At 44.1% G+C, this 21,675-nt stretch overlaps 1 protein-coding gene across 3 annotated transcripts in view; it reads left to right on the forward strand.

The window, feature by feature from the left end:
• Positions 1-21,675, forward strand: part of LOC117749660 (partitioning defective 3 homolog) — a 309,108-nt gene that overhangs the window by 120,639 nt on the left and 166,794 nt on the right. For all 3 annotated transcript variants that reach the window (XM_034560341.1, XM_034560342.1, XM_034560343.1), the window contains exons 5-6: positions 1,966-2,097; positions 21,078-21,187. In XM_034560341.1, the coding sequence (XP_034416232.1) occupies positions 1,966-2,097; positions 21,078-21,187 (242 nt within the window). The remainder of the gene's footprint in view (positions 1-1,965; positions 2,098-21,077; positions 21,188-21,675) is intronic.

The following is a 21,675-nucleotide window of genomic DNA, read 5'->3' on the forward strand; positions in this document are numbered from 1 at the left end:
ATTATAAACAATCGCACATCATATAACAATGATAACTGTGACATGACACCACAGATTACACAAAGTGATTCCTGTTTTTGAATGGATTACTCCAATTCAAACATCCTTAATTACTATTTGATTGAAGGCTATTCAAATAACAATAATTATATATATATATATATATATATATATATATATATATATATATATATATATATATATAAGCATCTCTCTCTCTCTCTCTCTCTCTCTCTCTCTCTCTCTCTCTCTATATATATATATATATATATATATATATATAAACCTTGACTGAATGTTCTGTAGCAGGTGATCTGAATTAGATTAATTTAAGTCAGTGGCAGCTGGTTTGAAATGTAATGTGCACTGGGAGGCTGTCCTTTTTATTCAGCTCAGTATCTCAGTTTTTCAAACACACACACTCACACACACACACACACACACACACACACACACACACACACACACACACACACACACACACACAGACATAGTCTATTTTAGTCTATGTCCATGCAACCAACAACAGATGGTGAATGTATTAGTCAGCATTGACTTTGATGTATGTCTGTCTCCAAACCTTGTACTCAAAGAGAACCATACATCAGTGATTAGCATTGCCAGAAGAGCGTTTGGATGCTAGCCATACCCCATAGTGTCTGGGGTCGTTCCCTTCACACATTACAGCCATGTACATGTTCTGTTCAATTCCCTGTGAGTTCAATTATACCGAGTTGGGCCCGGTTCTGCTAAGTCTTCCTAACACAAGCCAACGGGAGTCCTCACTCATCAGCTCGCACTGTAAACTCATCACGTCCCCCGATGGTTTTACAATGCCTCGCCCTCCGATCTCTCCACGCTTAGTGCATTCAAATAAAGGGATTAGGTAGTAGATATGGGCCTGTTGATTTACTGCTACCTCTCTGGTATCTTGGTTGCTCCGCAAGTTTACGATCTGTGTGTAAAAGTTTTTTTAAAGAGGTGTCCTTTGTCGCGCCGTGTTGAATGTCAGGGGCCGATGCCATGATGGCTATCAGGGGCCGTCTCGATGAGCTCACGTGTCCGGCTAAGTTTTACGGTTCTGTCTGCTGTGGTTCCTCAGGCTCCGTCACGCCACATTCAACTGCACTAAAACACACATGGCTTATTAGCATGCAGGGGATATGGATCTCTCCCCTGTTCTCTCTCGCTCTCCCTCTCACTCCCTCTCTTCCTTGCATTGTTTGCTCCTATTTTATCCCTCGCCAAACAAAACTTGTTTTCATTTGCCTTTGTACCTCCTGTCATCCTTCCTCTCATTCAGCGACATGCCACGAGGGAGAATTTCTTTATTCAACTTCTGTCTGTGTTCTCCTGTTTGTGTGATGTCTCATTAAAAACAGCCAAACTTCTGTTTTGTGCCTGTCTCGCTCTTTAGCTGCCGTTTTGTAACTCATCAGACCTTTAATCATTCTCATTCTGTTTGTGTGCCTTGGTGTATCGTTGTCTCCGCTGTGTCTTTTAATATTAATTTGCTTTCATCTTTATTCAAATAGCTTCAGCTTCCGTGACCTTCAATTGCCGATATTTCAATGCCGAGGCTAGCATGTCTGGAATGTAATTTAGTGTGTTTTTTTGTGCTCGTGGCCATTGTAATACGTCTGCTGAAGTCTGCCAGTGTTTGACATTACCGTGGCGGTATTATTTTGGAAGGTGTAATGGAAGAGCGTTGCTGCGGCTGCCTTATTGTAATAGGCCTCTAAGCAGCGGGAAGGGGTCAGGGGTGTGATGAGAATGAACAACGTAGTACTGGTCTGTGGCTCAGGTCCAAGATATACCAACCAACATCCACCACAAGATGTCTGTCATCCAGCCGGTATAGCACCAACCCACAAAACTGTCCGTTCAAACGCAGACAACGTGGAGAATGGACGTGAGACCCATGCAGCGATGCTCAGCGCTCCGTCTCTTCCTGTTCCTCTGCAGGGTAGAGGAGGCCACGCCTATCGGAGTCTTCCTCGTGACGCGAGTGGCTGGACCACTCAGTTCCAGAGAGAAATGACTCGATCGTCCCTGAGCGCCAACCATCCGATGGTGGACCAATGGCTGGACAGACAGGTACGGAGGTGGAACTTAATACAAAACATAGAGAATCTTGATCCACATTAAATACAGTTTACATGCATTCCGTCACGGTAAGGACAGTTTTAAGTGTCACAGCAATCCCTGAACTCAGGTTACCGCATATAAAAATGGTCAGGAAGAGTTCCACGCTGCGCGGTATACAGACTTTTGGGACAAAGAGAATACTGTTATTGGTTCGGTACTTGAAAAACACTCTGAGTTGTGGTCGTATAATCTGAAGAGATGAAATTGGATCTTACATACTGCCACAACATCTCTGGCAGGTGTTATTATCTGCATACGAGAATAGTTTTCACGCCCACTTGACAGCCCTGTTTCCCTAATAATATTTCCCACTGAGTGACAGTTACATATAACATGTATCTTTTGGCTGAGGCATATATCCAGAGCCCCTTAAAGTAACAGTAGTGGATTTAGTTGTTCGGCATGGCTGCAAAACAAAACGCACACATGCTGCATTGTGTTATAATGACTCACACCCTGACATGTTACAGCGATTGTAGACAGTAGTGATAGATAACAGCGAGGTGGTTACTGCCCCACTGACTGCTCACTGCCCAACTTAGAACAGAACCGGTGACTGACATCAGACTTCATACTTCTGTTTCATGTGGCGGTACACCCCTCCCACCCACCGCTCCGTCAGCACTTCGTGATTGTCTCACTCGGCAACTGGTCCCGCTCCTCCGCGGCCTATCAGAGGAGAGGAAAAATGTTCCCTTTTAAAAGTTATTGAAAGGGACAGAGGCTCTCTGCCGGGAGAGCGGTAATGACCTTGGGAGGTGTGGGACACGCCGAGCTCGACGTGAAGAGGAGGCCTCCCAGCTTGTGTGCCAGTCTCTGCCCGGCTCTGCCTCAGGTACCTGCTCTGACCTCATGTGGGAGGTGTTTAATCGATCCCGCCTTCGAGGTAAAGGATCTGAAAAGAGCAAAGAAATGGTGTGGAACGCAGTGATACGGAAAGATGAGAAAAAAAGTAATAAAAGGGTTGATGGACATTGTTGCTGCCTGAGTTGTATTCCATTCCGCTTGCCAGGGTTAATGTCTGGCATACCGGGCTTTGAGGTTTTGGGTGGTCCGTCTGAACTTCTCTCTCTCCTCTCATTGGAAATCAACCTGGCTGTGTTTCATTGTTACCGTGGCAAATCTGTGAAGTATTTCCATTCTGGAGAGTTCTCACATGTGCTTGTCTCTGGCTCGGCAGTCTGACAGCCAGGACAGAGCAATGTTATGAAAAAGAAGCCATCTAAGTGCACTGTGTGGTTTGTCTGGCTACCATATTGCTCGGATAGGAAGCCTAGCCATGCCCCAAAACACACACACTTCTGACAGCAAATACTCACTATTGAGTGACTGACAACACCGATTTGCTTTTGATACCTGCATATGTATACGTTGCTTTATAGTGGGGAAAAAAAACAACTCTTAAGGAGGCCAGTCAACAAATGTATTTATTTTGTTATTCTGTTATTTAGACTTCACTCTGTTTATCTTGTGGGCTTTTGTTTAATTTGTATGATGATATATCAGATACTTCAGTCGAAGTTTGAAAATGAACTCATTTAAAAGTCTAGCTGTCTACCTGAACATTAAACACAATCATCCTGTAGTTAGTTGGAGTTGCGGTGGTAACTGGACTATATTTACTACCTAGAACTGTGTTTTATTCCTTTCCTTGAATAGTGATAGTTGAGCTATATTTCTCTCAGCATCAAGAAGACACAAACTGTCCAACGTAGATGTACATTTGTACTCAAATGAAATACCTAAATCCAAGATTACAGCAAGGTTTCCAGGTTAATACATATAAATGAATATCTCGTGAAATAAAATATTTTTTAGAGCAGGAGGCCTAAACATTGGTGTGTAAACATTTAAAGAAGAACAGCAGGAGTGCCACAGTGCGAGTTTAAGCATCCACCTGATCGCTAATTCTCGGTGCTACATGAGTCTTTGTAATCTGACAGCTGTACGATTTAGGAAGATTCACAAAACACAAATCCGCTCATTAGAGGTGACACAGTGACGGTTTCAAAGAGGCTGCCCAGTTGTTTGTTTCCTTCAAGTCACTGTCTCAGGCTTGATCGCTGCCTTTCCCTCCCACACCTAACAGTTTGATACTTTGTCTTCTTTGTCTGTCTGATGGGCGGCAGCATCGCAGAGAAGGATAAAAATACACAGCGTGAGTTAATTAAAAAGAATTGTGATCAGCGCTAAATCGCTGGCGGAGATAATGAGTGTGTACAAACAGACACACACAAAGCTACGTACACAGCATGTTTTTAGGAAAATCTCTCCAATTAGAAATTGTTTGTTTATCGTGGATTATTTTTTCTCCTGTACTTTATTGTTCTGCTTTATGAGAAAAGATTAAAGCAAAAACAAAGACAACTGATAAATGGCATCACACTCATTTCTGTTTGTTCTCCGAAACAACTGATGCATTCTTTACTTTCTGTGTGTGCGCGCTTGTGTGTGTGTGTGTGTGTGCGCATCATGCTCCGGCAGCATCTTTTCTTAACTCCATGCACACACCCCCTCCCTCCCTGAGTCATACTGCACCGTATGTTTTTAAGCACTTCTTCCTACATCTTCTCCTTTTAATGGCTTTTAATGGCTGATGGAGGTGAATGAGCTCTGTTTGGTTCACCCTTAAAGTGCTTCACTTCACCATTCATATTTAAGCAGCCCCCCCCCCCCCCCCCCCCCCTGCTATAAATTAGGAATGTGAAGTCAGGCTAAAAATGACACATTGACTTCTATGCTTAAAATACCAAAGTGGTTGTTGAATCAACTGTACAAGCTGTGATTCTGTCGTCACAACGAGCACCCAGGGGTGATAAACTCAGTGAGGGATTTGAAGCTGCAGGAGTGCTTCTGTCAGCATTTTATTTGACATTTCATAAGTTGATTATTGGTTGGCGACATTGGTTGATATCCCCTTTAAATCTGGAATCTGTGATTAGTCTTGATAACGAGACAATCTCATGGGTTTATAAGGAGTATGGAGTCTCTTATAGTGCAGTGGTTGGTGTTCACAAACACTGATCACAAGGTTGTCTCGCCGCTCTAGTTATATCTGGAAAGCGCGCTTCACTTGTCTTACAGTATGTTTATCTAACCAGTCAATAAATTCACTTTACTGTCAAGCAATTCCATCCGAGACATTGGGAGCTCCAGCCGTTCAGTCCCTCGTCACCCTTCCACACACACCGACTGACAAATGTGGTGTAGTGAAAAGCCTGCGCTATCAGCCCATATACGCCAAAGAGATATTCTTTATATAAACAGCTGACATTAACAGTGGGCTATTATCCCACTGATGAATGCTAATGGGCCCTCCCGCTCAGCATCACACATGCACACACACACACACACACACACACACACACACACACACACATACACGTATGCTTACACACATTCGGCTCTGGCTGAGTGCCTCTCTACTGTATTGTTTTGCAGCCTTGAAGAGGGACCGGAGGCCATTATCATGAGCTGTACCAGAGGCGGGGATGACACCAGCTGTCAGTCATAGAGGGATTTAACCCAATCAAAATGGCTCACATGGAGGGAGATGGAGACGTTTTTACGTAAACTCAAGCTCATTCACTCCACATTTTATTTCAAATACTGATTATGATGTGTTATTAATAGAACATTTTCAAACCAAATTGCATTGTTTTTCTCACCGATCCTGCTTTGAAAAAATCTGTTTCAGACAGTCATGCCCGTAACAAATTGAACGAAAGCGTTACGTAACAGAGTAAAAAAACATGTCTGAGTGGAAAGAGCTCTGATCAGACATCTTTGATCGTGGGAAGTGCCTCCCTCTCTTTGTTGTCAAAATGAGACACCTTGTCTGGCGAGTTTTAAAGGAAACCAAAGTGGCGAGGTGCCCGGCTAAATCATCGAGCCAACATGTTGAAAGGAGATGAGTTTGCTCAACTTGAAGCCGGAAGAAGGGGAGCAGTGCAAACACACCTTTTATGTGCTGCCGTCAGCCATTTCTCACCAAACAAGCACAGACTGTGCATTTGTGAACTGATTCCTCTACAAAATGTTATTTTTCTCACCTTTTTCTTTGTTGGGGCTCTCTCACTTCAGCTAAACGCCGACAGTTGTTTTCAACGCAGCTTTATTTCTGCACATTTAAAGTCTATACAAATAAAGCACAGTGAATGAACGCATGAATATGAATCACATTTGTTTGTTTTTCTCAAAGTGTAACATTTGCAAATCCTTTTGAGAAATTGCTTTAAGGAGTAAATCCAGTGTTCGTCAACCTGAGTGCTATTGAGGTCCTTTTGTCTGACAGTGTAGCAGCAGCCATTTGACCTCTAAGTGGATTCTCTATGCTAAGATGGCTTCAACAGTTACAGGGATCAAGGGTCTACTTCTTTTTTTCTTGTTTCAAGAACAACGAATACAGTTGCAAAACAATTATAATATGATCTGAAGTTAGGGGTCTAAACAAAAGTGAGGATACTTTTAGAAACCCTTGAGTGGGTCAGTTCTTTCTAATTGCCACCCAGTGGGCCTGGCCAGTGGGTGCTGCTGTGTGTTCAACGTTGAACTTGCACAGAGCAAAATACTCACATGTTCTCAATGTGACTTTCTTTCAGTTTATTTGTTTGGGAAGTGAAATCATCTGACCTCTATCATATAATTACCTTCAGTAAAGACGGAATTCAGCAGTCTGATAACAAATCACACAAGCTGTGCATCTTTAAGTGTTTAAGTCTTAAATGTGAAGCTAATTCAGAAGTGCTTGTACTGTACTTACATTTCTTTTCTAATAACCAGGATGAGGCGACTCCTCTGGTTGCATGATGTTCATTTAGCAAGTGACGGTCCCATTTAGAGTAAAATAGACCATAAAGCAGGGGATGGTTTTGGGGCGTGGCTACCCTGTGATTGACAGGTCTCTCCCATGGTGGTGTTCAGGTCTGTGTTTTCACCTCACAACTTTAACCCGTTCACAGTGACTTTAAGTTCATGAAAGTCACTTGTTACCTTTTTGCTCACGTCAAACTGTACCTGGTGTTCGGTTGTACTTAGCTCCGCCCCTCTAGTGATGACACACTGCCAAAATGCCGAACTGGAGACTTCAGAGCAGCAGTCCACAAACCAAAGGGTGAAAACCTATTTTCCTCGTCTGTGAGTGCTGTGTAAGTGGCAGCTCACCAGGGACCCGAATGAGAACAATGTAGCCCTCAGCGTCACAATGGCCTCTCCTCTCCTAATTAGCCATCGCCACTGAACCCCTGCAGGAACTCCATGACCCCTGACAGGCCAGAGCCAAGGCCTGCACTGCTTTTTAAGCCTCATTTAGTTCTGGTAGCCTCCTCCTTTAACCTCTATGTGGGCTTGGGCAGTTAGCTTTGGCGTTATACTGACTTGTCAGTGGCAAGGCTTTGCTATTATAAGAGTTATTCTTATTATTCTTGTTTGTAATCATCATTCAACCACAATAACTAATTACAAGAGAGCGCGAGAGAAAGGAGCACTCCTATTCATTACTCATCACCACTTTCTTCCAGTCATACACATCAATAATGTCACTATTCCCAATATATTGTGGATTAAATAAATTCAAGGTTTTAAAATCAAAATTAGAGATCAAAATCAAGATGTTTCAGCCAGTAGCTGTGTGTAGAAGCAACACAATACATTACAGATGGTGTGTCTTTCTGCAGATTAGTGTGTGTCTGTGTGTGTGTGTGTGTGTGTGTGTGTATATGTGTGTGTGTGTGTATTCACATATTTCTCTTGTCTGTTATCCAACTTTTTGCTCAGCTCATGAACTTCGTGCTTCAGGGCTTCATTGTGTCAATTAATAGACTCATTTTCTTCCTTTGTTCAAAAATAATTGTGCTCAAACACTTTTCGGTCCTCTATGGTTTAATTATTTTGTGTTGCAAGGTATTTGTTTTTTATCACATCGTAGTTGTATCGAGCGGCTTCCAGGTCTTGCAGACCGTTATTTAGCTGCCAAACGTATTTGTGCAGCATGACATTTCGCTGCCTTGCTGCAGTTTCAGCTGCTCTATTTTTTTCGTGCAAACTCATCTTTTCCAAGTCCTTCAACATTCTCTGCACCCCTTTGTTCTTTTTGCAGTCATCCTTTGTCGAGGGCCTCGGTTTTTTTCTTGTTCCAAGAGTACTACTATTTTCTGTTCAGGTCCTCAAACTAATGTGAACGTGCAACTGGGGCGGATGAAAATGTCATTATTCTTTCAGGCGTTTTTTCGCAGGTCTCTCCAATCCACTCCAATTGTTTTGAAACGTTTCACTTAAAGTCACAAGTGTCATCCTCGTGGTGGTGCCAGTGCCACGACGTAGGTTTGCATATAGCCTGGAGGGACACCTACCGATATTTGAGTGATGTCATATTATCTTTAGAGTGAACACACACACACACACACACACACACACACACACACACACACATACACTCAGTTCACAGTAGGGGAAATAGATTGTAAATGAGCAATTAATGCTATTCAACATCTCATTATTAACTTAACATCTTTGTTAGAAATAGATTGCAGTGATAATCACCATGAACCCTAACACGTGTGTGTGTTGTGTGTGTGTGTGTGGGTGTGTGTGTGTGTGTGTGTGTGTGTGTGTGTCCAGAAGCTTTTCTCACTCGGCTCTCTCTGTCTATTAGCATTCAGCAAGGCTCTCCTCTCACCTTCACACACACACACACAACACGCACACACACACACACACACACAGCCACACACACACACACACACACACGCACAACACACACACACACAGACACACACACTCACACACACACACACACACACACACACACACACACACACACAGAGACACAGACACACACACACACACACACAGACAAAGACATACACGCACGCACGCGCGCGCGCGCAACACAACATAGACTTACGGGGACCGACAGAGAATGAGTATGATAGCAGTGAGTGCTTAACAATTCAGAGAAACTTTCACAACTTAATCCCATAACAGACAAATGTAGTTCCCAAGGACAGCATGTGAAAAGGCCGCCAGCAGGGGCCAGGAAGAGAGACAAAGCAGAAAATGTTGCTCCTCTCAGAAATGAGGAATCAGCCTCTTTGGAAAGAAGAACAAAAAAAAGGCAGTCGCTCTCTGTTGTTCCATGACAAAGTGTGGTGCCACGTTGGCCTTTTCTTACCCCTCCAAGCAAGATATCTCTTACTTGTTCTTGCTCTTCTCCGTTGTCTTGTCTTCCTTACTCCATTGAGAATTGTGAAAATCAAGTCTCTTCTCTTATCTCATCTGAACAGGAGGGGAGGAGGCAGCCTTTTTTTTGGAAGTTGCCAACGCTCCTCTCTATCAGCTGGACTGTAGCCTGAACATGTTTAACCTGTCTTTCTCTGCAGGCTGTGTGTGTGACTAGACAGTTGAGATTAGAGTTTGACTGATTCAGGCTTCAGAAGGTTTGTTTATTTATTTATTTATATATTCCCGAGAGCTTTTTGTGCCATCTTTCAAAATTAACTCATTTAAATTCAATAGTCTCCCCCTGAGAATTCAAACATTGCTGCTTTTTTCTTTAAAATCAGTTTCGTGAGAGTGGAAAAGCGCCTGAAAAAGCAAATGGGAAATAAAAGTAATCAGCAACGACAATAAAAGTGTGGAATGTGATCAAGATGTTGCATTAGTCTACAGTTTATAGTCCTTGTGATATTCGGCAGTTAATGAAACACTTGTTTCTTCTTGATTCATCTGCAAAGTGACTAGTTTCAGATGCAAAGGCACACACGTGTCTGTGTCCTTCCTCTTCGTGCTGAAGCTGTCAGGTCATTAGTACTCACTGAGCTATGGGTGCTCTTCATCTCCCCTCGTCTGCTCGCTTCCCCTCTCTCTCTCTCTCTCTCTCTCTCTCTCTCTCTCTCTCTCTCTCACTCCGTGGTTAATTACTGCTCAGATGTCGTTCCCTCTTGCACGTCCACCCCATCACTGTGAACAGCCCTTCAGCAAGGCTGTCTGCGCTCGAGCTGTAAACACATCACCTTTTTTTTCTTATTTTTAGACATTTTTTGTTCCGTTTTTTTTTTTTTTTTTTTTTTACTTCAAAACACTGAAGACAGGTAGATGTGCTAAAACAGGGTTTTCCCGGTACAGGTGAAACATCGCTTTACCTCGTTGGCCGCCACTCGTCTGTCCCTCCGCCCTCCTCCATCCTCTTTTCCATCCACACCGACGCCACCTCCACAGCATCAGGGTGACTACCCCTCTCCGCACTGCCGGTTGTGAACGCGTTAATTCTCGATTAGGGTTCATGCTTTCGCCTCTTCTGATTTGCTCCGTGGAGTGAGAAATCACTTTCTCAATGAGAATAATTGAACACAGGCAGGGGGGTGCCAGCTCATTACCCACAAATCACAGGGAGCAGGGGCACCTTAGCCGAAGACAATAATGACTTCAGGGAATAAAACGGGCCGCCAGCATGGAGCCAAACCAACGTGGGCAGCAGAGAACAAAGCTGGGAGAGGAAGATGCACACTCTTCACAATGTTTCTTCAGGTGAAATCATTTTGTGCTTATCTTCCTACATTTGCAGTTGAATCCAATTACTTTTTTTCCCAGAGGGGTGCAGTGTCTAGGCTTTGGAGGGGAAGTGCTGAATCTTTTTGTAGGAGGAGCACGGTCTATATTCATTCGAGATTCTGCTGTTGTGACGTTAATTACACGCATCTGGTTGGCAGCCAGGGCAAGACGACGTCTTCTTTAAATTATCATTCAAAAACAGCGAAGCCTGACTCCAACTCTGAGGACAAGAGAGACACAAATGGAAAAGGAAAGAATATACTGCAACAGCTACGGCTAAAAAGCTCTTTTCATGCCCGACACTAAGGCTCTAGATGGACATCTGTGATTGACAGTGCCAGATTTCATTCACTCCCGTTTATTTGATTTCTCTCTACTTTCTCACCCTCTCTTCCATCACAGCTTTTATATGAAAAAAAATGTATATGCTACACATTGTCACTCTCCACACAGTGGCAAATGAGTCCACTCTGACACAATGAGGTCCATTGTCGCAATAGGCTTTTCGCTCTGTTTTATGGGTCCCGACGGGGTGTGGGGTGTGTGGGGCAATGCTTTTAAGTTGCTGAAGGAATGTAATAAGGCCCCGGCCGACAGTAAACATACACATCCCAGGGCCACAGAGAAACACGAGACGGGCCGCTTCGCCTTCTCGACCAAAGAGACCCGTTTCATTTGCATCGGCCGGAGAACAAAAGCGGTCACAGTTGGATGCGAACAGAGAGGAATGAGGTGGTTTCACTTCAGAGCCAAGGAGATGGAGGAATAGAGAGCCTTTAAAGAGAGAGGGCGAGAAGGGGGCAGATGGTAGTGGGCCAATCACTCTATTTCTGGTCATTCCATACAGCTGTAGCCATGGTAGCCAGCCACTTTGTGCAGCACCACTAAGAGGTATTATTTGAATTCAGATATTTCTCTCTTTTTCATTATGCACCAGTTGTGTCCAATTTTACATCAACATTTGATGAAGAAAAACCTAGAGCAATGAATAAAGGATATATGCAGAACATTTGTGGCAGCGTAATGGTTGTAAAGGTCATGCTGCCTCATCGTGATAAAGATGTTACAGAGTAATAATTTGTATCCACGTCCATCAGATGTCAAATGGTCCGTCAAATGGTCCTTGAACATTATCTACATTGTCGTTCATTGTATGGAAGGTGAATATGAAGCACATATGCTTTGGTGTTCTTTCACTTGCTGAGATTTTAAATTAGCTTTCAGTGCCGTTGATAATCAATCACATCAAACATAGTGCAAAATGGGTAGAAGTACAAAGACAATCGCTCAGATTTCAGCATATGTGATGACCACCTCAAACTCAAGACAAGCATGAAGCTAATACTGGCATCTCCTTTTATGAAGGACTCTGATGTTGGTCAGCTGAAGCTAAACTATTGGATGTTGGAGTATTTCACCAAGATATTAATTCACCACCCAGAAGACAAATGATATCTCGCTTGACTGCAGTTGCCTACCACAAAAATGTATCGTAACTTTCATCATGGAAGCACTTTCTTCCCAGTGATACATTACCTGTCTCAAGCTGGTTTTAATCCACATGTTGTAAATGGAACAATTGGACACCATCTGGAATGGCTCAAAATGTAAAAGAAGATGAACAATTATAACTTTTGAAAATCTTCTACAGTAAAGCATGCAAATCCTCAGGTATAATCCTTTCAACGTCTTACTGTGAAGGAGTATATACTGTATATATATATATATATATATATATATATATATATATATATATATAAATATATGTGTAAATGTATATACTGTATATTTGTGTGTATATATATATATATATATATATATATATATATAATTATTATTATTTGTATATATTGTATATAGATTTGTTTTTGTTTATTTTATTTTACCAGGATATTCCCATTGAGATTTTAAATCTCTTTTTTCTGGCCAAGAGAGCATTACAAAGTTTCACACAAACAAACAACAGACTGAAAACAAACAACAAATTACATCAAACAATGAATAATATTGTTCAGTACATGTATGTACTACTTAAATGGTTAAATTAATAGATTAATATATACATGTAACGTAATGCTTAATTGTCACAATTAAACAAATCACAAATTAAATTAGACATGTTACATTTATTTGTGTATTTATTCATTTATGAATACATTTACATTCAGTTTTACCCATTAAAATCCTCCATATCTCAAGGCTGGATGCCCAGATTGAATAGAGAATAGCCCAGATAGCATTAATGGTGTCATTGTAGCATGGAGCACCTCTGTAAAGGGCCGCCATTCTCCCCGCCGAGTTTCCCATTGGCATTCTCTCCTCTTTATGTTCTTGTAGACGGGCCATGGGAGCTGTTGTGTAGAATAGCACTCCTGCTGAGCTCCATCACAACATACTCTGATATTCCCACATGTAATCATGATTCCAACCAGAACCACGCTGACAGCCTTTTCCATTTAGAAAACAGTGGAGCGGGGAAGCACCAGTTGCTTTGCTTGTTGGGGTTTATGTGTGTCAGATATGTAAGGATGCCTACGGGTGCCCTCGGTTTGAGGTGTGTTTCTCCACGAGCACAATGTTGACATGCTGCACATTGACTACCCACGCGTTTGTTGTGGCACTGATGATTTCCCCGTGCTTTTATCTCTGTCAATGATTGCAATCACTTGTTGTATTTAGCAAGTCAATTATCTTTAACTCTAACCAGCACACTTCTTTGATCAATCGATACCTCATGGAATCATGCGTGCAGACCCACGACCTATGCAGAAATGTAAAAAGGCATTTTTTCTATTAGAATAATCACAAGGCTGTAGACGTTTGTTTGTGTAACTCAGACCCCCACCCCATATGTCCATTCTCCTACCTCCTCCTCACTCCTCGTGCCCCACCCCCCACCCCACCCGACACCCACCCACTCCTCTGCCCCTCCTCCCTGGGTCCGCTAGATTACCGCGGCTCTGCCGGAGTCTTTTGGGACCTCTCTTCATTACTGGCCCTCCACAGGCCCCTCATCTCCACACGGCCCTCTTCATTTAGCCATGGCTGAGAGCACGGTCTCGGCCAAATGGCTTTCTGTCTCCCCCTTATCCAAGAATTTCAGCTTCCAATTAAAACAAAATGGAAAGCACCCCGCACCTCGCCCCACACTGCTCCCATGACGCTATAGATGAGCCCCCAACCCCACCCCACCCCATCTGCTCAAATAAGGCAGCAAACAATGGCTGATCTGTGGAGAAGACCGTTCATCCCCTGTAATAACTTGCTGCAATGTGTACCAAAGCTTTACTTGCCTCTTAATTATTCATAGTTCAACATAATTTCACCCTCATTCCCCCTTCTTCATTTCCTCCGTCTTCATGTTCAGTGTATTTAGAGTTTTGAGGTCACAACGTGTTAAAACTTCCTCGTGTGAATAGCTGCTCACCACATTTTATTTCCCAATGCTGCCATTATTACTCGTCGATACAACATTTGCATTACAGGAACTGTTGTATCAGATAGTGCGGATGACAATTTGGCAGTGCGGAGAGTACAGTTTATTGGCAGCTGCCGTGCGACTCAATAAGTCAGTGTGATTCTGACTCACGTAATTGCTGGAAGGGCTACTGAGAATACTAACAAAAAAGTAGGAAATGTATTTAATTGCGATCCAGAGCCGAGCGGCGGGTGCTCTCATTGAAATTCAAACACTCGCTATTATTTCAACGTGGGTAACTTTTGCTCACTGACCTTCACAGTTTGAAAGATGGATTAAACGTTCTGACCAATGGAAAGCAGACTGTCCTCCCACTTAATAAGCTCAACATTATGATTAATCTGTGGAAAGCACCGCACAGCTCTTTTTTTTAATGCATGGATAAAGACCCAGGATTCAGGTGCGACCGGCTGCTTAGCTGGGCTGCACACTCAACCCCCAGGATTATCTGTTCAGAATCACCTCCCTTCACATAAGCAGACTGGAAAGTAATAATATCCCCGCATGAAATTTGTTTTCATGCACCAGAAACTGTAAATCTGCTTTAAAGACCCCCTTTGAAGTGCTATTCTAATGCAAAATGCTGTGCACACTCAGACTCTTTGAAAACACTTCCACTGGATTCAAACAACATTATTCACAGGGCTTGTACAAGTAAGAAGTGCTCTGGACAACGCCGGTGACGATAACTCAATTCGCAGTCCCTACCCGTTTGAACCTCCGGCTCTCTGGTACAGGAGCGGTCTGCTCCGGTTGCGGCCGTTATTGATGAGGTTTGGAAAAAGTCTTGGGCCTCCCGGTCCGCTTTGGGTTATTGACCTGGTGATTGATTTAAGCCCTCATAATTAGCAGGCCTAATTTAATTAAAGTGCAATTTAACGATACAGTGGGCAAAGGCAAAGGCAACTGTGTCATTGATAGATCAGTCCAGGCCTGATATGAAACAGGCGCTGGCACTGTCGGAGGGGGCAGAGACACAAGAAGAGACGAAGATTGCAGTTGAGAGACAAATAGGGAGAAGAAGTGGAGTGGAGGGAGAGACGGGCCTTTGTTTTTTCCAAAGACCAGCCCCCAGACGGCAATGTCCACCTCTTGTCTCCACCCCTCCAGATCTCGCCGCCCTCCTGTCCTGATGTGGACAAATGCAGCCTCACATCTCTGATCTAATTTGCTTAACAGCATTAGGAACCCGCCTGTCCCTGTAATTTGCTTCAAGTAAAGCCACATCAGAGCCTGAACTTTCATGAGCCAGAAGCCATGTCTTTCCTGAACAAAACAAAGAGAGACGGATGTAAAGGCTGGAGAGTTTTGTTAATTAAAAATAGGTGCCTGGATGCGGGCGTTATATTCAATTTGGCAAATTAAGAATACAGTATACCATGCATATCATTGGCAGGAAAATGTGTAATTGAAAATGGAGATATGTTGGGGCATCATTTAGTTTGAACGATGTTGTGATCAATATTGATTTGGATTCTTATCAAATTCTGCCTGGTAAAAGCTATTTAAAAAACATAAGACCACCTTAATTACAAAAAACTGCAATCACAAATGACGTGGTATTTTATGCTTTTTTTTTTTATTGAGAAAAAGATGCTTGCCATCCACAAGATGAATGTTTCCTGATATACGCAATGTAGTGCTAGCATTAGAGGATGGTATCACCTCATGGTGCTATCAACAATGCCATGTAGAGTCTAAACTTGCTCTCAGGACAGATGAGTGGAATCCAAAAAAAGCTTGTTTCTTCAAAATCTGGTTCCAGCTCGGAGCAGGTTCTTGACACCAAGCCCCGCTCCCCACCGTCCTAACCTAGCACAACAACTCCTACTTGACTCCCTCTCGTCATCATCAAAAGGAATAGTATATCTAATCCGGAATGCCAGTGCTCTCCTTTGAACAAGGCTGGGGCCCATGGGTGCGGGGTGTGAAATATGAAAGACAACACATGTCCTCATCAGAGGACAGCCGCCGCCTGGGCTTCTCAACTTGGCACACAAACACAGGACCGGAGCACAGTAACCTCGCTCTCTCTGTCTCTCTCACGCACACATGTACAAAGCAAGAGAAAGCAGGCGCCGGGGTCACACGGCTTTGATTTTCTTCCAGATCTGCAATTTCCAGGCCAACAGGGAGCTAATGGTTTGCCAAACAAATAAAACATTCATCGGGAGAGTGCCTGATACAGAAGGTATGCGGCTGTATATTCTGTGTACAACTCTCTTCATCGCTGCGTATTGAAATCCCCATTAGCTTACATCATCATGATCCTTAAGATCATAGCAATATAAAGAAGATAAGAAAGCTTGCTGCAACTGGTCTTTGCCTCCCTGCTGACAAGCATTAAGTGCCATTTAGGGAACTTGTGGGTTGGGTGAATGCGGACATTATGACCCTTCATCATCCACTAACCAGTTTAACTCTTCACTCAGCTTTTTATGATGCTCCCCCATCCCCGACATCAATGAAAATAAGTGTCTCATAATCTCAGTCATTGTGATGTATCGGTTGTTTTAATGGCGTTGGAGTCCGGCGGGCTGGCCGGGAATGAAGGGGTAAAGGATGGCGGAGAGAAGGGTGGGGTCGGGTCGTTGGGTGCAACAGTCACGTCCAATCAACTCACACAGGCAATATCTGGGCAGAGTTTTGCCCCCGATGGCAGTTGAATATGAGGGATAAAAGAGACCCTCTGCAACATGCAGAATAACCCATGTATGGTTAATTATGACTGATAAGCTATGACCAGCTCACCTTACACACCGCATCCATCAGCAGCTGTTCTGTTTTGGGATCATCTGTGGGTCGGACTCAGGTGAAAAATCTTTGCGTCCAATGCCATGAAGCTTATTTTAACCACTGATTGATTCAGCGTGACTCTGGCTCCGGTTATGATGGAAACGGATTGGTAATTGCTTCGTGAGGTCAAAGGAACTTCAATAGGACAATTAGGAGTTATTACCGGCGGCTTGTCTTTGTATGTCAATGCCATTGTGCAATGCAGCGGCACTGTGAAGTCCTCTTTTCGGTCTTGTCTGTTGTACAGTGTTTAGTTGAAGTGCATTAACTGAAGGTAATGAGGGTACAATTATGGCTCCTTAACCTTTAGTGAGGGAGAGGAAAAAGCCTCTTCTGCTTTTTTTTCTTTCTTTCTTTCTCCCTGAAAACAGATTATGTTCACATGTTTCTGTCGTGTTACCTTTGTCTGGTTTAATGTTTCAACAAGGGGCGTGTGTCAATTAATGCAAAATTAAAATTTTAGCTGGCTGGATCAGGAGGGAAAGGTGGTCTTTGTAAATATTTCAACAGCCATTTTGCTAAACGCTCTGGTCAAATTGCTTGTTTCCTTCATTTATTTATAATCTTTTCTTTTCATTCAGCGGGCACGCCACATTGTTCATTTTTTAAAAAATAGTTCTTTGGGCTACGGGTTGCATCGTCCGACATGAGGGCCTGTTCCACACATGGAGCTGTCGCACAGACCCTAAAGGAGGGGTGGAGGCCAGGAACACAACACATGCTGCGACCTTTGAACCGGTCCTTGTCAAGCCCTTGACTCCAAAGGCGGGCTCGGGAGGGAGTCCCCTCCACCCCCTCTTTCCCCCCAACAGATACATGTTGTACTTGCCCATGGCTAATGGCAAGACACACTCTCTCACACACAGGCGTGCGCTCACAGTAGGTGTTCTTTAGGACAGCGGTTGATGGAGGATGACAGCCCCTCAACACAAACCCTTTGCCCCAAACCCCCAGGCAGTGGGCTTTTTGTGTGTGTGTGTGTGTGTGTGTGTGTGTGTGTGTGTGTGTGTGTGTGTGTGTGTGTGTGTGTGAGTCTCTCTCTATGTGTGTGTGTGTGTGTGTGTGTGTGTGAGTCTCTCTCTATGTGTGTGTGTGTGTGTGTGTGGACAGTGGTTTCCTTCATAAACAGCTCCTCCCTCCCTCCATTTCCACTCTTCTCCTCTCCTTGGTCCTCTCACCGTTCTAACCATTTGAAGGTAACAAGACTCTGCACTTTGCAGCTCCCCCCCCCCCCCCCCCCCCCCCCCTCTCTCTTATATGGGTCTCAATAATCTAATGCTGTAGCTGTCCTATGGCCAAGCCTCCATCCAACCCTTGCTTTTTTTTTTCATTGTTAAAGAGGCTGGCGGATTTCTGGCCACAGACCGGCGAGGAAGGGAGAGAGATAAGGGGGGGGGGGAGGGCAAGATAGAGACAGCTTGGAATGAGTGCTATGGAGAGTTGAGTTGAAAAGCTTTGCTGCTCCCCCCACTCCACTGGTTACCAAGGGATCAACAAGGTACTAAAAGCACTCAAGGGGAGGAAGAAATAGAGGGTTTTTTTCAAGGGGGGGGGGGGGGGGGGGGGGGGCGGAAGTGGTAGATCCAGAATGATGGAGAGAGAGAGGAGAGGGAGAGTGGAGGGGCACAGAGAGATGGATGTATATTTAGCCCGTGCCTCTCCTCTGCTGTCACTCAGTGCACGGCTGTGCCACTGACATGAGGACAGACAATAAGTGGGCCGGCAGTGAATATAAAAGGAGATGGCTTCTCCTACGGCCCCTGGTCACAAGGAGACACTGACCCCTGTAATTCTGATCAACCACAACAGAAAGGTCTACACAAGTAATTATGTCTCATATTCAGCTTCATGTGTTTGTCTGTTAGAGCTAAAAGAATAAATAAAATAAATGTAAATTTACTGGCAGTAAATACGAGAGTGAAAATGTGCATCTTGCGTCAAAACAAGGACACTTGCAAAACCAGGCGAGTAGGACGGGCGTCTTGTTTCTTCACGCAGGATGTTCTGACTGCTTGCTTCACCTTAGAGGTGCTAAACATTTGTAAGTTTTTCCACAAAAGAACATTACGATTCCTGCCGGTGCAGTGAAATTATGACGCTTTCATATCTGAAGTAGTGCAATTGTTCCACTGACGGCCTTGGAAGGAAAGTCGATATCTGAATCAGGAGCGTGGGAGGCGGATCGCTCCACTTGTTTCAAGAAGAAAGCAGTGAAGCAATTTCTTGAAATCCCACCCTGTTTACAGATTTCCCCACTAACAAAGCAAGACTTCCATTGGACGGAGTTTACTCACCCATTACTCTCGCTCCCAACTCCTTTTCTCTCCTCCGCTGACACTTTCACGTCTTTCTTTTAGCTCCCTTTGGTGTCATTTTCACACCAATTCCCCGTGATAGATAGAAATATCACCTTGCTCTAATGCTGCTTTTTTGTCCATTTCACCTGTCACCTTCGCATGCTAACAAACCGCTTTCTTCCCCCTTGGTGCTCTGATGGCGAAACTCTTTCCTCATTCTCGACCTCTCCTTTGTTCCATCACATGACACGGCTCTAGTCTTCCTTATGTTCCCTTATGTTCCAGCAGAAAGATGCTAAGAGGGAACCCGCGGCCACTTTCCACTTACAAACTAACAGACAGGAGATTGTTGCTGCGAGCTACTGAAGTTAATTACACGTCACTTTCTGTGACGATACGCTGTGAGTCAGCTCCCCTCTCGGATCACTCTGTTGTCTAATGAGACAAAGGCGTCGAGCACCATCTTCCTTTTCTCTCCGAGGATGAAATAAAGTCAACATATTCCTTTTTAGATCCCAGTTTCTGACAATCCTGTCGTGTAGCATACATATACTTCCAGTACGTGGTCTTTTATTTATTTATTATTGTCCAATTTCACCTGCCTTTTCCACTCTACGCCCTCCCGTCTTTAAAATAATGCAGCCAACCCACCTGGGGGGTTTTCACAGAAGGCTTGGTGAATAACGGGCCCCGGGGAGGCACCGGGGAACCCAGCGGACACGTAATTAAAGGGCTGACTGACTGAGTGAGTCATTTTCATACCAAACGGTTAGAGAGGGGAAACAGACAGGCGGCGTGAGTCGTGGTCTCTTAAGGTAGACCGCCGATGGAAATTTCATGGCCACGCTGTTAAAAAATAAATAAAGGAGAGAGTCCCTCTGTGTCACGGCTGCGTGCCGCCAAAGATATCCCGGGCTCTGAAAAGGGGTCGAAGCTATTTCCATAACAAAACCAGGATGGCACCAGACCTGTTTGGATGTGCTTGACATTTCAGCGAGAGAAGAGAGAGAAAGAAGCTGGTGAGGGGCGGACACACACACACACACACACACACACACACACACACATAGACACACATTAGAAGTCACTAACAGGACTGGAAGCAGAGAGTGAAGTTACCTTGTCCTTTATAATTTGGAAAGTTGATGCTCCCCAAATCTACATGCAGCATGTCAGCAGCGCATGTGTAAGTGCCCTGCTCAATCTGTACCATCCCCATGAAGAGAGCTCAGATAAGGATTGTATAACCCATTAAGGAGAGCATGAGGCTGCTCTCATTCCCAGAGCCTGGTTAAGTCCTCAGACGTCTGGCCGGCCTGTAAAGGCCACCGCCTCCCGGCCCCGCTGTCTAATGGCCCTGGAGGAAGATGAGTAAATGAAATGAAGAGCACGGGAGAAACAAATGACAGCGGGCGTGACCACTTTCCGTCACTCCAGACCTGATCGCATCACCGCAGAAAAAACTTGGCTGCACCCCTCCCCAGGCCAGACATGATTGATTGAGCAGGAGCAATCGATCAGGGCCACTTTGTCACTACAGTCGCTGAAGTTTTTGGCCGAGAAAGGTTGTTTCCGTGCCGCCGTCTGTGCTCTGCAGAAAGTCTCTTTTGATTTAGAATTGAGGCTGTTACTTGTTCCTGCAGGTAATTGGATTAAAAGCCAGAGAAGAGATATAGGCAGGAGAGATGCAAGCACTGCCAAATAGAAATAATGACATTGAGAGTGTGAGTCTTTTACTTTGCTGGAACAGTTTTTTAATGATTTATCCTGTCTGTTTTTTTTTCTTCTTTCTTTTTCTCTCTGTTTAGGAAGAGGAGGAGGAGGAAGAGCGAAGGAGACAGGAAAGGAGGATCAAAAGGATAGAGCCAGTAGGGAGGGCCGATTCCTCATTGGAATATTCGCATGTGTTCAATCTAGCGTGAGTGATCAACAACAACAACCCCAGTTTGATGCGTGTGATCGTGTAGCTACGCTACTGTAGCCGTGTGGCTCAAAGCATGGCAATATTTCATTTGAAACTGGGTGGCTGCAGAAATCTCCAAACCTGGGCAGATAAAACGCAAACCATCTACACGTAGATGACACCAGAGAGAGACCAGAGATGTTGTATAATATAGCTATTTTTCCCTGTGATTCCAGAAATGTTAATAACTGCCCGAGCATCATCCCCAAACACCTGAACACACCCAACTCACCACATGGCAAGACCACACAAAGCGAACATAACGGCCACGCCTCGCTCCATCAACATCGTCACACTCATCTGCACCAACGCTCGCTTGTGATCATTTGTCTTCACGTCTTTATCTACACAAATTACTTCTCTCCACACCCCCTCCATTCCACACACATTTTTCAATTAATCTGTTCACTTTTAGCACAACAATCTGATCTTAATCACTTAAT

This window comes from Cyclopterus lumpus, chromosome 20 (assembly GCF_009769545.1).
Source record: "Cyclopterus lumpus isolate fCycLum1 chromosome 20, fCycLum1.pri, whole genome shotgun sequence".
NCBI lineage: Eukaryota > Metazoa > Chordata > Actinopteri > Perciformes > Cyclopteridae > Cyclopterus > Cyclopterus lumpus.